The 16,067-nt window shown below is 47.7% G+C and overlaps 2 protein-coding genes across 5 annotated transcripts in view; one reads left to right on the forward strand and one right to left on the reverse strand.

Annotated features, from left to right (window-relative positions):
- shld2 (shieldin complex subunit 2) overlaps positions 1 to 5,592 on the reverse strand; it is a 6,321-nt gene extending 729 nt beyond the window's left edge. For 3 of the 4 annotated variants that reach the window (XM_047602455.1, XM_047602452.1, XM_047602456.1), the window contains exons 1-8: positions 5,040 to 5,186; positions 3,400 to 4,321; positions 3,148 to 3,298; positions 1,885 to 1,992; positions 1,620 to 1,814; positions 1,138 to 1,500; positions 826 to 1,069; positions 579 to 721 (exon numbers count right to left, since the gene is read on the reverse strand). In XM_047602455.1, coding sequence (XP_047458411.1) covers positions 579 to 721; positions 826 to 1,069; positions 1,138 to 1,500; positions 1,620 to 1,814; positions 1,885 to 1,992; positions 3,148 to 3,298; positions 3,400 to 4,314 — 2,119 coding nt within the window. In that variant the 5' untranslated portion in view covers positions 4,315 to 4,321; positions 5,040 to 5,186. Of the gene's footprint in view, positions 1 to 578; positions 722 to 825; positions 1,070 to 1,137; positions 1,501 to 1,619; positions 1,815 to 1,884; positions 1,993 to 3,147; positions 3,299 to 3,399; positions 4,322 to 5,039; positions 5,187 to 5,448 lie in introns of those variants that run through there. The other variant, XM_047602454.1, reaches the window with a different exon arrangement.
- Positions 5,442 to 15,223, forward strand: LOC125018504 (glutamate dehydrogenase, mitochondrial-like). The gene is made up of 13 exons (XM_047602470.1): positions 5,442 to 5,831; positions 9,921 to 10,003; positions 10,072 to 10,127; positions 11,895 to 11,958; positions 12,442 to 12,536; positions 12,622 to 12,801; positions 12,995 to 13,132; positions 13,198 to 13,335; positions 13,402 to 13,482; positions 13,591 to 13,714; positions 13,809 to 13,900; positions 14,033 to 14,095; positions 14,198 to 15,223. The coding sequence occupies exons 1-13, from the start codon at positions 5,443 to 5,445 to the stop codon at positions 14,315 to 14,317; spliced, it is 1,623 nt and encodes a 540-aa protein (XP_047458426.1). The 5' UTR covers position 5,442; the 3' UTR covers positions 14,318 to 15,223.
- Positions 15,224 to 16,067: the final 844 nt, after the last annotated feature.

Raw genomic sequence — 16,067 nt, forward strand, 5'->3', positions numbered from 1 at the left:
AAACATTCATCTTTTCTAGCTCAGACAAGAACAGTCGTTAATATTTATTTAATTAAAATATTTGACCTAATTAATTGAGGAAAATAAATCAGACGAAAGGTTATATGATCAATAAAGCAAAGAAATCTTAAAGAAGAATAAAATTTATTTACTGATATGTGAATCTGAATATTTATTTTATTGAATCAACCTACACACAGATTATTTAAAATATTTAATATTTATGTGATTTCATTCATTAAATGACTTTATATATATGTTATATATTTATTTATTAAACAGAAACAGATTATAGCAAAAGGCAGAAAACAACAAAGAGCTGGTTTGTGAAGAAATAAAAAATGTTCCAAATACAAACATTTAATTTTAGTTATAAAATATTAAATTAAAATAAAATAAAATAAAATAAAATCTGTGGCCAGTAAATTGCATAAATACATTTATCATTTAAATAAATAAAGTATTTTATCTAAATGTTCTGTTATTATTTCATAACTCTAACCATTAATAATGTAATAAACTAATATTAATATTAAACTCATTTAAATGGCTGCGGCGCCCCCTGCTGGAGGACTCACCTGAGCTCCGCTGCAGCTTATCAGGAGGAACTTTGAGGATCTGCTGCACTTTATCAGGAGGAACGTGGACACACACCTGGCTGAAGCCCCGCCCACCACACACCTGGTTGAGGCCCCGCCCACTCACTGTCAGCACAGCAGGTCTGGAAAACACACGGGGTGAAGATGTGATCAGACACACGAGGAGGAGGAGGAGGAGGAGGAGGAGGAGGAGGTGTTTGCAGCGTCCGTCTCCATGGAAACCCACCTGTAGTAGCGGCCCAGCCCCCGGTGGGGGAGGCAGCGGTAACAGGGGCAGTAGATGCCGTTGGCGTCCGTCTCCAGCTCAGTGGAGCAGCGGCTGCAGCCGGTGAAGGACACGTCTCCGCTCAGAGCCGCCAGGACGCCGTCCAGAGACGTCCCCTGGTCCAGGACCGGCTGAGGGGCATTCTGGGACAGAGGGACGTCCTGGAAGTGGAAGGAGACGACCTGGACCCTCAGCTCCACGTCCCCTGGAGGACAAACAGCCATCAGTCCCTCCCTGTGTCTCCTCCCCCCTCCCACCCCTCAGTGTCCTCACCGCTGAACTTCTGGGACAGCAGAGTGTCCAGGTCCAGCTCCAAGGTGCCGGACGCCCCCCCCTGGACACGCCCCCTCCGCTGCATGTCCCGCAGCCGGGGGTCGGACGGACGGACAGGACGGACCGAGCTCCAGGGGGTGGAGTGGAGCTCCGGGAGGTCAGAGGTCAAACCGTCCCTCACCAGGAGGACATGGAAGTCCCAGAAAGACACTGAGGCGGTGTCTCCTCGGAGGCGGGGCAGCCAGGCCACAGCAGACCCCCACAGCATCAGCTGTCCCTGGAGTCCGTCCATCTGCTCCACAGTCAGAACCGCCTTCACCTGGACCGCCGACCTCCAGCGAGACTCCGCCTCCCCCCGCCAATCTGACACACCCACCCACGGTCACCACGGTTACAGCACGGCCAGACACAGACAGTTAATCATGTCTGTCAATCATCCGCCTCTTTCAATGCAGACGCTACTGAGCGCGCTCCAGACTCACCTGAGCCCAGGTGAGTGTGTGTGACTCGCAGGAGGGCGTGGACCAGCGTGTTGACCCTCAGGGACCTCAGGACGGCGTAGGGGAGGCGGCTCAGGTCCTGAGGACGGCGGCGGGACACAGACGCCAGCAGGGGGCGCCGCTCCCGAAGGAAGACACTTAGAGAGCTGAGAGCACCAGCGTCCACCTGCCGGGACACTACGGAGACACAGAGGACATCAGCCACCAGGACCCAGCCTCTGATTGGTCCACAGCACGTCTGTCTCACCTGCAGGGGGACAGGAGGACGTCCCAGGACCCAGGTTCAGAAGTTTAGAGCTGAAGGTCGACTGAAGGAACGTCTCTCCTCTCCACCGGTCCTCACCCACCTGTACCCCTGGAGGAGGAGGAGGAGGAGGAGGGGGAGGAGGGAGGGGGGGGGGGGGGAGGGGGGGGGGGGGGGAGGAGGAGGGGGAGGGGGAAGGAGGGGGAGGAAGAGGAGGAGGGAGGAGGGATGAGGAGGAGGAGGAGGGAGGAGGGATGAGGGGGGAGGAGGAGGGATGAGGGGGGAGGAGGAAAGAGGAGGAGGGAGGGGGGAGGATGGAGAAGGGGGAGGGGGAGGGAGGGGGAGGAGGAGGAGGGATGAGGGATGAGGAGGGGGGAGGAGGAAGGAGGAGGAGGAGGAGGGATGAGGAGGAGGAGGGAGGAGGAGGGAGGAGGAGGGGGAGGAGGAGGGAGGGGGAGAAGGGGGAGAGGGAGGGGGAGGAGGAGGGGGGAGGAGAGGAGGGAGGGGGGGAGGAGGAGGAGGGGAAGGAGGGGAGGAAGAGGAGGAGGGAGGAGGAGGAGGAAGGAGGGGGGAGGAGGAAGAGGAGGAGGGAGGGGGGAGGAGGAGGAGGAGGATGGGAAGGGGGAGGGGGAGGGAGAAGGAGGGGGAGGAGGAGGAGGGATGAGGGGGGAGGAGGAGGGATGAGGAGGGATGAGGGAGGAGGAGGAGGGATGAGGGATGAGGAGGGGGGAGGAGGAGGGAGGAGGAGGGATGAGGAGGAGGAGGAGGAAGGAGAGGGAGGAGGGTGAGGGGGGAGGAGGAGGAGGGAGGAGGAGGGAGGAGGAGGGGGAGGAGGAAAGAGGAGGAGGGAGGGGGGAGGAGGAGGAGGAGGAGGAGAGGGGGAGGGAGGGGGGGAGGAGGAGGGTGAGGGGGAGGAGGAGGAGGGAGGAGAGAGGAGGGAGGAGGAGAGAGGAGGAGGGAGGAGGAGGGAGGAGAGGGAGGAGGGGGAGGAGGAGGGGAGGAGGGAGGAGGAGGATGAGGGGGGAGGAGGGAGGAGGAGGAGGAGGAGGGAGGAGGAGGAGGAGGAGGGAGGAGGACAGAGGAGGAGGAGGAGGGAGGAGGGATGAGGAGGAAGAGGGAGGAGGAAGAAGGAGGGAGGAGGAGGGATGAGGAGAAGGAGGAGGAAGGAGGAGGGGGGAGGAGGAGGGATGAGGAGGAGGAGACAACATGAAGAACCAGTTTCCATCAGGACCAGATCCTCTGAGGGTCCAGACCTGGTCCAGGTACCTGTGATGAGGAGGACGTCTCCTGGACTCACGGTCGACGCCCAGAACGCCGCCCGCCTCCACAGCACCACCTTCACCTCCACGTCTGATTGGTCCGTCACCACGATGGACGCCACGGGGACCCAGGACCCAGCTGATGGACCAGACCTCACCTACAGGAGGAGGGGGAGGCGGGGGAGGAGGGGGCCAATGAATTACAAGAGGGAGAGGAGGAGGAGGAGGAGGAGGGAGGGGAGGTTAGGACTGGACTCACCTGGACCTCCTTCAGGTGACATGGGTGGACCACCACCACCAGAACTGAGTAACGAACCCCGGATTTATCACAGCGGGCCAGGAGAGTGGTGGAGGAGGTGGAGGAGGAGGAGGTGGGTCTGGTGGAGGAGGAGGTGGGCTCAGGGGAGGAGGTGGCTTCTGTCCTAGAATCTCCACAGACCCGGGTCTTCTTTGTGGGCGGAGCCTCGGTGGAGGTGGACTCCTGAGAACAGAGGACGCCGTCTACGGTGGCCTGGAGGACCACGCCCCCCTCCTCCACCCTGGGGGGGCTGAAGAGCTCGGCGGAGGCTTCAGGACTGAACAGCTCCGGGGTGGAGCTGGAGGAGGGCGGGGCCTTCTGAGGGCTGGATGCTGATTGGACGACGTGTCGGCCTCTCAGGACCAAGGCCTGACTCAGGGTCCAGGTGGACAGGAAGTGAGTCGGTTCTGATGGTGGGTGAACAGAGCCAGGTCCGGGTCTTTGTGGTTCTGTCTCTGGTCCTGGTCCAGGTCCAGGTCCAGGTCTTTGTGGTCCTGGTCCTGGATAGAAGCAGCTGTCCAGATACTCATGTACTGAAGCCTGATTTAAAGCCTGGTCCTCAGAGCTGGAGTCTCCTCCTCGTCCTCCTGCTGCTGGAACCGTCTCCGTGGTCCAGTCGGATTCACAGTTCCTTCGACCATCTTGGATTTGTACACTGGGCCCAGGTGGATCGGTTCCAGGGTCCTGGTCCTGGTCCAGGTGTGAAGCATGAGTCAGGCGGCCGTCCCTCCAGGTGAGCTCCAGCTGTCTCCAGACCTCCACCCCGACTTCAGGGGCAGAGACCGGGCCACAGGAGGAGGGAGGAGGAGGAGGAGGAGGAGGAGGAGGAGGAGGAGGTGCCCCCAGGAAGACATGGAGCTTGGGCCGGTCCCCCATAATACACCTGGAGGGGAGGAGGGGGTAGATCTTTAAATATTTTAACAGGAAATCAGTTTCTTTATTATTATTATTATCTATAATATAATATAATATTATATAATGTAAAGGAGAATTACTGACTGTGATGCTGCAAATAAAGAATTAATCTAATATTTCAGCTCTTTTAGACGAATGTGACCTGAGAAGATTTTAACACGTGTTGACTTCATCTTTTCAAAGTGTCCCTGAGACGGACAGCACATATGAACCGTCTCATTTACCAGATCTAAGTTTAGAGAAGAGGACATTTAAAACCTCCTCATGACTCCAGGCTGCTGCTTCAGCTCGCACTTTATTTTTATTCTCAAAGACAAAACCGCATCAAATAAAACCAGCTTCACAGAACTCGCGCTGAAAATGATTCGGAGACGCGAACCCGCCCGGAAGTAATGCAACGATGTTAAAGGTTTTTGGTTTCGAAATAAAAGTGCTAACTGTGTGTTACTAATGTCTCGTGTTCATTTAAAGCACAGACTGTACATTAATGTGGACTCCACGTCAGACTATGCTAATGCTAATGCTAACGCTGTCAGACTTTCAATAGTTAAACATATAAACTGTAATAATTTACCTACACTCAAATCAATCAACATTGAAATAATGGCAGGTGGAATATTACAAGAACAGTGTTTTATATATAATTCACAGAATCATTAAACTTAGACGTTTTCTTGGGCTCTTACTTTGCCCGGAAGTGTCTTCTGTCTTGATGCTAGCTGTCTTGACGCTAGCTTCAGGCGTCACAAACTCCCTAAAAACAAGTCAAATAAGATTAAAATGCTCATGCTGTGTTTAGTTTTATTACTAGAAGAGTTTGTTCGTGGTGCCCGAGTTTACTTGTGCGATTTAATCTCCATTTAGCGGCTTTTAACCAACTTTTCGCCGTGGTTGAGATGCTAACGTCCAGCTAGGCTACACGGAGCTATTTTGCCGTTAACGTGCAGGAAGGGGCGGCGGGGAGGAGGAGCCGCTGCTGCGGTGAAACTTTTTTATTTTCGCCGCTCCATTTCCTCGTTTTTCCGCACTCCCTCCTCCACCTCCAGCCTGCTCTCCCGACTCCCGGCAGACTTCTAGAAACCCCGCAACATGTACCGGTACTTCGGGGAGTTGCTCAGCCGGGGAGCGGGCAGCGTCCTGGCTTCCGGTGACTCCGTCCTCCCGGTGTCCGCGTCCCTGCTGCGGTACCGCGGCTACAGCCAGGCCGTGGACCGGGACGACGACCCCAACTTCTTCACCATGGTGGAGGGCTTCTTCGACAAGGGCGCCGCTATCGTGGAGGACAAGCTGGTGGAGGACGTGAAGACCCGGGAGAGCCCGGAGCAGAAGAGGAAGCGGGTCCGCGGGATCCTGCGGATCATTAAGCCGTGTAACCACGTCCTGAGCGTCAGCTTCCCCATCAAGCGGGACAGCGGAGAGTGGGAGGTGGTGGAGGGCTACCGGGCTCAGCACAGCCAGCACCGGACACCGTGCAAGAGGATGTAGACCACAAGTACCCCCACATATATATAAACCCACTATTTTATATATACCCACATATTATATAAATATATTACCCACACTATATATATACCCACACTATATATATACCCACACTATATATATATACCCACACTATACATATATATACCCACTATATATATACCCACACTATACATATATACCCACACTATATATATATATATACCCACTATATATATATACCCACTATATATATACCCACACTATACATATATATACCCACTATATATATACCCACACTATATATACCCACTATATATACCCACAGTATATATATATACCCACACTATATATATGTACCCACTGTATATATATACCCACTATATATATACCCACACTATACATATATACCCACACTATACATACCCACTATATATATACCCACACTATATATATATACCCACTATATATATGTACCCGCACTATATATATACCCACACTATATATACCCACTATACATATATACCCACACTATATATATACCCACACTATATATACCCACTATATATACCCACTATATATATACCCACACTATATATACCCACTATATATATATATATACCCACACTATATATATACCCACACTATATATACCCACTATATATACCCACAGTATATATATATACCCACACTATATATATGTACCCACTATATATATATATATACCCACACTATATATATATACCCACACTATATATACCCACAGTATATATATACCCACACTATACATACCCACAGTATATGTACCCACACTATATATACCCAACATATACCCAACATATACATACTCAACATATATACACCCACACTATACATATACCCACTATATATACCGTCCATGTACCCACCACATAAACTACCCACCAAAAGCAACAAATGAACAGAATTAGAACAAATGTATAAGAAACAGAGACAGAAGGACGTGTGTTCTATACAGTCAGGTGCAACTTTTTAATTATAAACTGAGAAAAATCTAAACGTTTCAAAAGGAAGAATCATGAAAAAACATCTTTCCTTCAAACATCTCTTTAATAGTAAGTGACATGTTTAATGGAGGGTGTGTGTTACCTGGGCTCAGACTAGAGCCTGAAGATATGATGAGACTTTATTTTATTTGTCACACAGTGAAATGTAGTAAACCTGTAATAATTACACGAGGTAAAAAATCTAACTTTATGTGTATCTAGTGTATAACTGAGAAAAATAGAATAGTAAACAGTAACGATAAAATACCAGGGTTTATTACACTGAAGGTGGGAGCAGAGTCCCTGAAGCTGGTCTTTGTTGTTCCCGTTAGTTTAAATCATTTAGCTTCAAGGGATTTTAATATGAAAATCAAAACATGTTCAGTTTCTTTCCTGTCATTCATTTATTCAGCACAAAGCAGAGGTACACATGTAAACTAAAACGTTAATTCACGTTCAGTTGATCGGAGTCCGAGTCTGTTGCATGTGAGCTCTAGGAGGAAATAAATCCTGTATTTACAAGATGTGAAGAAATAAGAACCTGATCAGGACGTGAAGCTGTGTTTCTTCTTGTCTGTTGGGAGGCGGTGAGGTTTCCTCCCCCGGCAGGAATGCTGACGGTCCGGTCGGTTTATTCATCTGAACCGGTCCTGATCTGTGCCGAGAGACTCAAACACTTCATCCTCACTCAGGAAACGAGGAAAGAACTGAACTCTATTTCCAGATCCACTGCCAGCAGACTGGAGCCTTTTTTCCCGGTTGTCCTCCCTGATCAGTGGTTTTCTGTTCAGTCCCTTGAGTTCCCTTCACATTGTCCATGGTGTGAAATGCTCTTCCTTCCACTATTAAACACAGCCCTGAGTTCTACTGCTGCTTTTCTTCCAAACGTTTCTCCATCAATCAGGATTTATTTCTTCCTGGTAGAACATGGTTCTCCACTGTCCTTCCAGTCTGGAATAAAGGTCTTAAGACAGTTTTAGTTGTTTCTGCTTCCATTTGGTTTGTTCCAGTCTGGATTAATTGGTTTGTTCCAGTCTTGATTAATTGGTTTGTTCCAGTCTTGATTAATTGGTTTGTTCCAGTCTTAACGTGTTAATTGTTTTACAATTAATTCATCATAATTAATGTCCCACCCCTAGTTTATATATATATATATAGGACGACTGGACAGAAACCACTGAGTAAATGTCTTTAACAACATAAATACATCGATACGTTGCTGTGTTTTCTGAACCCAAGGCTCAAATGTTGAGGAAATGACGCTTTTTGTTGTAAATCGTTGTCTCCTACAGAGGGCGCTGTAATACGACCACTACCTAAAAACTGCCTGAATCCGCAAAGATTTGGGATTTGTCTGGGATTTTTGAGAGAACAGCTGCAGAATTGAGGCCAGATGCTAACGGTGATGCTAACGGCTAGCCTGGCCTGTTGAAGCATTTAAACTGCATCTGTTCTGCTACATAGCTCTGCAGAATGAACTCATGCTGAAACGACAGAAGTGGCGCTGATTTTATTTACGACCACGAGGTTAAATCTGACCAAACCACAGAAGAAGAAGATCTACCTGCTGTGGATGGAAACAGAATCAAATATAGAGAATATTTATAATATAGTCATTATATTTAGTCATTTATGTCATTTTCCTACAGCTGATTATTAATCTGCTCATTGTCTTGATGAGATCAGTTTTAACGATGTGTTTAGTTTGATTTCATGTTTGTGTTTGAGAAAGAGAAGCAGCAGCTTTGACTTTTGGAACCTGAATGGTGCGTTCAGGTGGACTACGTAATAACCGATGATAATAACTAACTGTGTTTGTCATGTCTGGAGGTTACTGTCCATCAGGTGACTGATCCCCACGAACCTGCTCCATGTTTTTACTCGTTTACTGTCGGTTTAACAGCGTCCATGGTGTCAACGTGTTTCTCCGTCTCCTTCAGACACCAGCTGATCATTAGTTATTATATACGACTGTTTACAGGTTCCTTCCGGTCTGGCTCCTTTGGTTCGTTCCAGTTGGTTCATTCCAGTCTGGATCAGTTGGTTCGTTCCAGTCTGGATTAGTTGGTTCGTTGCAGTTGGTTCGTTCCAGTCTGAATCAGTTGGTTTGTTCCAGTCTGGATCAGTTGGTTTGTTTCAGTTGGTTCGTTCCAGTCTGGATCAGTTGGTTCGTTCCAGTCTGGATCAGTTGGTTTGTTTCAGTTGGTTCGTTCCAGTCTGGATCAGTTGGTTCGTTCCAGTTGGTTTGTTCCAGTCTGAATCAGTTGGTTTGTTCCAGTCTGGATCAGTTGGTTCGTTCCAGTTGGTTCGTTCCAGTCTGGATCAGTTGGTTTGTTCCAGTGTGGATCAGTTGGTTCGTTCCAGTTGGTTTGTTCCAGTCTGGATCAGTTGGTTCATTGCAGTTGGTTCGTTCCAGTCTGGATCAGTTGGTTCGTTCCAGTTGGTTTGTTCCAGTCTGGATCAGTTGTTCGTTCCTTTAAACGTGGCCACACCCAGACTGACTCACTGCAGTTTAAACAAACTCACACCAACTTTTCCTTTTATTCCTCCCTCATCATCTTTTCATTTCTCTTTCTCAGCTTCAGCTTCTCTGTTGTTTAACTTCCTCTTTACTTTCCTCATCATCCATCGTTTTATCGTTTCTTCCTGCAGCTGCCGTCTCAAACTATTCTCATACTTCTTTTTTTTTTGTCTGAAACCAGACGACTTTTCTTTCTTTGTCAGTTTTTCCACTCGTCTCCAAGCGGCAGCCATTTTGTGCCGCGCGTGTTTACAGGGATGTGTGTGAACAGGTCTAAAATGTTGACTCATCTCCAGCTCCATACAGAACTCCCTCTACTTTCTGTCCCATTGTAGTTTGGAAAATAAATGTGTACGGTCACTTTAAGGCTGCAGATAACACATATATTAGTGTATTAATCCCTTCAGTTGTTTTATTTCGTCGGGAAAAGACCAAAAAAATGAGCACCAGGTCAGAGATCTGGGTTTGAAACTATTAATCATCCAAATGATTCCTGACTCTGGTTAATTGACTGAAGTTTTAAGTATTAATGAGTGGTTGTTTTTCCCTGGTTGTGTTTCAGGAATCCGTTACAGCACAGATGTGTCAGTGGACGAGGTGAAAGCTCTGGCCTCACTGATGACGTACAAATGTGCCGTGGTCGGTGAGTAGGGTCCTGACTTCAAACATGTGCTGTTTGTTCTGCTGTGGACTGACGTGAATCTGTTCCAGATGTGCCGTTTGGTGGAGCCAAAGCTGGAGTGAAGATCAACCCCAAGAAATACTCAGTAAGTTCACACAGTAATAATAGTAAAGATAACTAGAAAATTCCCTCTGGGAAATGTTGAAAGGGCTGGAGGGGCTAATCCCGGGGTTAGAAATGTGTGGGACACGGATCAGCTGTGTTAACAGCAGAGACATCTGATTAATGAACTGGTCTCAGCTGTGGCTCAGGCCTGAGGATCAGGGGTTGCCGTGGCAACTCACAGTGGTCGTCAATGACGACCAGGACACAGAAACGAGAGAGATTTCCCCCCTTTTCACTGGTTTGGGCTCACTGTGACAAAACGGTAGCTCCTATTAGAAAACCAAGCAGACCGTGGGCGTCGTAAGACCTTCCGGAAGACTTTGATATGTTTTTTGTCCTTGTAGAGTAAATATTTTGGACACACTCACGAGTTAAACACAAAGGTCCTTCTCCTTCTCTCAGAAAAATCTTTGCATTGGAGTGAATGGAGAGCAGACAGGTACTTTACCACGAACAGAGGCTCACAGTTTAAATTCTGTAAGTCTCACTGCTTTGCCGACCACATTGTGAGAGACACAAAACGTTTGTCTACAACTGTGGAAAAAATCATGTGTCTACTGTGTAAATTGTGGCCGGGACGAGCGTGGAAAGAGAGAAATTTCAAGTTATTTCACACATGTGTCTTCACTCTAACTAACGAGGTCACGCACTCTAAAACGATTTTGACAGAAAATGTCATGGTCTTTGAACAGTGATTGATCAACAGCAATGAGACCTATCAAAACGAGGATTAACACACCAATACACAAGGCTTGTGTCTACATTTTAAAGTTTAAATGAAGTTTGTAGCCGAAAGTTTGCCTGAGCAGTAGACCTTTGAAAACTTTTTTGTTTTTTGGCCATCTCATTCATTTCCAATGGGAAATCAGTTGCAGGTTTTTGCGATTTAAGTCGCGAAAAATTCATATTTGGGAAAGAAAAGTAATAGCACACCGATCCCGATCAAGCCGCACGTTTTGCTATATAACTCGCCCTGAGGCCTAGCTAGGCGCTGCCCTGTAACCCGGATAACAACAGTAACACCCGGGCCCCCCCCCCTCCAGAGACCTGCTCGTTAGGCTCTACACTGACCCTCGGTGTGAATGGTTGTTTGTCTCTGTGTTAGTCCTGAGACAGACTGGAGACCTGTCCAGGGTGGACCCTGAAAAGACACGTATCGCCCCCTAGTGTGGAGGAGGAGAACAGTTATTAGATTTTCTCCGCTGCATGTAAACTGGGACAAGGACTGTAGTCAGGAAGTAGAGTTTAGAGCAAAGCTCCATTAAACTCTGCATGTAAACGCTCTGAGTAATGATAAAGGTTTGTTTCATGTGGTAGTAAGAAGCAGTGGAGGCTTCCCCACCCCTCCATGTCTACTAGACCTTCAGTCATGTGACTCTCCTGACCTCTGACCTCTGAACCGTGAGAGGAAGTAGGTTCAGATGTGAATCACAAAAAATAACACAACAAGCTTTTTTAGAGCCCAGATGCCCAAATAACCAGAACGCATGTATAAGAAAACAACCACAACAACGTGCTCTCTCATTGGAATTAACCCGACAAAGAGGAAGGAGGACAGGCTCAGATACTGTTACTTTAAATGATCGTGGAGCAACACAACCCTGTCATCATAACACAGCGGTTACAGAAATAAATCAGTCCTCCGTCCTCCAGCTGAATGAGGCCGCGAGCTAAAAGAAGAGAACGTCATCTCACACGCTGTTAGAAGATGGAACCAGTGACTTGATTTGGTTCTTTGTGTTGTCAGGACAACGAGCTGGAGAAGATCACCAGGAGGTTCACAGTGGAGCTAGCCAAGAAAGGCTTCATCGGTGAGGCACTGACGCTAACGAGAGACGCTAACAAGAGACACTAACAAGAGAAACAAATGAGTGACGGCACCACTAACTGATACTACTACTATTGCTCCTCCTACTATACTACTACTACTACCAGCTGACAGTCTTACCTGGGCCCAGGACGAGATAATTTTAGATGCTAAACTCAACTGTTCCTTGTGTCAGGCTTTTATACAAGCTAACGGACAACAGTTTGTCCCCCCGGCCGTGACTACTCCTAGTGTATAAAGACCGACAACTTTGTGTCATGTGTTCATGTGTTGATAGCCTGATGTTGGCGTGGTGTTAGCCTAACGTTAGATTGCTGTTAGCCTGACATTACTGTGATTTTAGTCTGGTGTTAGCCTGACGTTAGATTGCTGTTAGCCTGATTTTAGCCTGACATTGACATTAGTCTGACGATGGCGTGGTGTGTTAGCCTAGCGTTAGCCTGATGTTAGCATTGTGGTCTTCCAGGACCGGGGATCGATGTTCCTGCTCCAGACATGAGCACTGGGGAGAGGGAGATGTCCTGGATCGCAGACACCTTCTCCACCACCATGGGACACTACGTGAGTCTGAGAGAACGTCCTGTCCCTGTCCCTGTGGACGGTGTCCTCCTGTCATATTCAGTGTGGTTGTCCTCTCTCTCCTCAGGATATCAATGCTAACGCCTGTGTAACCGGTAAACCCATCAGTCAGGGAGGAATCCACGGCCGGATCTCGGCCACTGGACGAGGAGTCTTCCACGGGATCGAGAACTTCATCAACGAGGCCTCATACATGAGTCAGCTGGGAATGTGTCCAGGCTTCCAGGACAAGACCTTCGTCATCCAGGTGGGCCTCCTCATCCTCCTCATCCCTCCTTTCCGTCCTCCTAGCCCTCCATCCCTCTCAGCCTGATGTTAGCTCAATGTTAGTGTAACGTTATCGTGACATTAGCCTAGTGTTTGTCTGACATTAGCCTGATAGTAGCCTAGCATTAGCCTAATATTATACTAGCGTTGGCCTCCTTGCTGTGTGTCTGCAGGGTTTTGGGAACGTCGGCCTCCATTCCATGCGCTACCTCCATCGTTTTGGAGCCAAGTGCGTTGGAATCGGTGAAATGGACGGAAGCATCTGGAACCAGAACGGCATCGACCCCAAAGAGCTGGAGGACTACAAGCTGGTGGGTAGACCAGGTCTGAGACCAGGTCCCAGGTCAGTGCAGGAACTAAGTCCTTGTGTCTCCAGGCCAACGGGACCATTGTGGGTTTCCCCAACTCGACCCCGTATGAGGGAAACATCCTGGAGGCTGACTGTGACATCCTGATCCCAGCAGCTAGCGAGAAACAGCTGACGAAGAGCAACGCCCACAAGATCAAGGCCAAGGTAGGACACACCCACCTCTGATTGGTCACCTGGTGTCACCTGATCATCTCTGACCTCTGACCCCAGATCATTGCTGAGGGAGCCAACGGTCCGACCACGCCTGAGGCCGACCGCATCTTCCTGGAGAGAAACATCATGGTGATCCCGGTGAGTCTGGGAGCATGGGCGCTAAAATGGACAAAATGTCAATGGACTTCTGAATGGAACTAACACACAGACCACCCCCCCCCCCGTCCTCTCCTCCCCCTCCTCCAGGACATGTACCTTAATGCTGGGGGCGTGACTGTTTCTTACTTCGAGTGGTTGAAGAATCTGAATCACGTCAGTTACGGTCGACTCACCTTCAAATACGAGAGAGACTCCAACTACCACCTCCTCAGTGAGTGTAACCAACCCCACCACCCTCCTGGGACCCATCCTCTGGGACATGCCCCCCCTCTAACCCCTGTCCTCTGTGTCCTCTGTGTCCTCAGTGTCCGTCCAGGAAAGTCTAGAGAGGAAGTTTGGGAAACATGGCGGCTCCATCCCCGTCGTCCCCACCTCGGAGTTCCAGGCTCGCATCTCTGTGAGTACTCGCAGGATACTACTACTACTCTAGTACTAGTGGTACTGTAGTATGAATCAAAGTACTTTCAGTGGTACTGTAGTATGAATCAAAGTACTGATGTGGTACTGATGTGGTACTGATGTGTTGCAGGGGGCCTCAGAGAAAGACATCGTTCATTCAGGTCTGGCCTTCACCATGGAGCGCTCTGCCAGGGTAACACCCCGTCACTCTCTGTTCATTAGTACCAAGTTTATTCCTTCAGTCCTTAATTAACCCCCACTGATTAATTAACCCCCCCCCCCCCCCCTACTGCAGCAAATCATGAGAACAGCCAACAAGTACAACCTGGGTCTGGACCTGAGGACGGCCGCGTACGTCAACGCCATCGAGAAGGTGTTCAAGGTTTACAGCGAGGCCGGCCTCATCTTCACGTAGACACGCCCCCAGCTGTCACGTGGACACGCCCCCACCCCCCCAGCTGTCACTAGACACGCCCCCAGCTGTCACCGACACCTGTCACTCACATAGACACACCCCAGTTATAGACATGCCCCATTTGTCATTAGATACACCTCCACCTGCAGACACACAGACACACCTGTCACTAGACACGCCCCATCTGTAGACACGCCCCCACCTGTCACTAGACACGCCCCATCTGTAGACACGCCCCCACCTGTCACTAGAAACGCCCCATCTGTAGACACGCCCCCACCTGTCACTAGAAACGCCCCATCTGTAGACACGCCCCCACCTGTCACTAGACACGCCCCATCTGTAGACACGCCCCCACCTGTCTGTTACCTGTCTGTTTGTCCTCTGTGTTTAACCTGAAACAAACCTCAGATGTTCTCATTTTTACTGACGCTGCTCTGACCCCTGAACGTATCACAGACGCCTTAAGGTTTGTGGATAAAGTCCCTTTGGTCAAAAGTATGTGGACAGCCTTTAATTGACTCTTTTTTTAAAATCTGAAATTAATAATCATTGATCCCATGTTAAATAGCTGCTTCTACATCAAACATTAACAGACGTGCACAAACTTTTGGCCACTTTACCTCCATGTTTGTCTCATGATGCCTCAGGAGCCGAATGTCGACGTTTCCTCAAAGGGAAATAAATAAATAAATAAACATTTTAAGTCTGAGATTCTGAACGTTTAAATTAAATCAGCTATGCAAATGAGTCCCAGTTTATCTGTTTACTGCTTCATCTCAGGGTGGAAAATGTTTCTGTGCTTTATTTTCTGACATTTAAACGTCTCTGATTCATGTGGGCGGAGTTTTTATGGCTTTTTGTTACAATGATGTCAAAGCAAAATAAAGCAGAAATAAAACCAAAGTCTGTCTCTGTTTTATTTTAAACTTTATTATCATCAGGAGTCGCTGTTACTATGAATTAAAAGTTTCTATGTTTATTACTGTTTTTTTGTTTTGCATTTTTTTATACAGATTTAGAGAAAGTTAAAATAAAACAACAAAGAAGTAAAATGTGAAATATTGATGTGTTTATTAATTTAACTTTATATTGTGGCGAACAGACTCATCTCATTAATTCTCTCATTCATCCAGTAAAACTTTATTATCTTTGGCCACAGAGCTAACAGGTAGCCTCAGTACTTCTGTCCACCCTGGACATGTCTCCAGTCTGTCTCTGGACTAACACAGAGACAAACAACCATCACACTCACACCCAGGGTCAATTAGAGTCACCAATCAGCCTAACGAGCATAGAGGGAGAACCTGGAGAAAACTCCACCCAGTAAGATTTAAATAAGAAATTTAATTTTAATTCAGATTTATATATTGGCCAACATTACATTTTTTATTCCATTTTTTGTTTTCTATTTTTATTTTTTTTTCTGCTAGATTTTACTTTTTAATCTTATTTTATTTCATTTTTATTCTCTCTTTTTATTCTATAATATAATACTTTTTCTAAAAAAAATATATATATATTATTTTTTGTTTCTTGTTTTGTTATTTCAATTCAGTTCAATTCAGTTTTATTTATATAGCGCCAATAACAAAATAAATCGTCTCAAGACGCTTCACAAAAACCAGCCTGAAACCTCCAGAGCAGCCTGAGGGAAAAACTCCCTTTAACAGGAAGAAACCTGGAGCAGAACCAGCTCATATGGAGGAACCATCTGCTGAAGACCAGCTGGGTAGAACCAGAGAAGATA

The sequence above is a fragment of the Mugil cephalus genome, chromosome 13 (genome assembly GCF_022458985.1).
Source record: "Mugil cephalus isolate CIBA_MC_2020 chromosome 13, CIBA_Mcephalus_1.1, whole genome shotgun sequence".
NCBI lineage: Eukaryota > Metazoa > Chordata > Actinopteri > Mugiliformes > Mugilidae > Mugil > Mugil cephalus.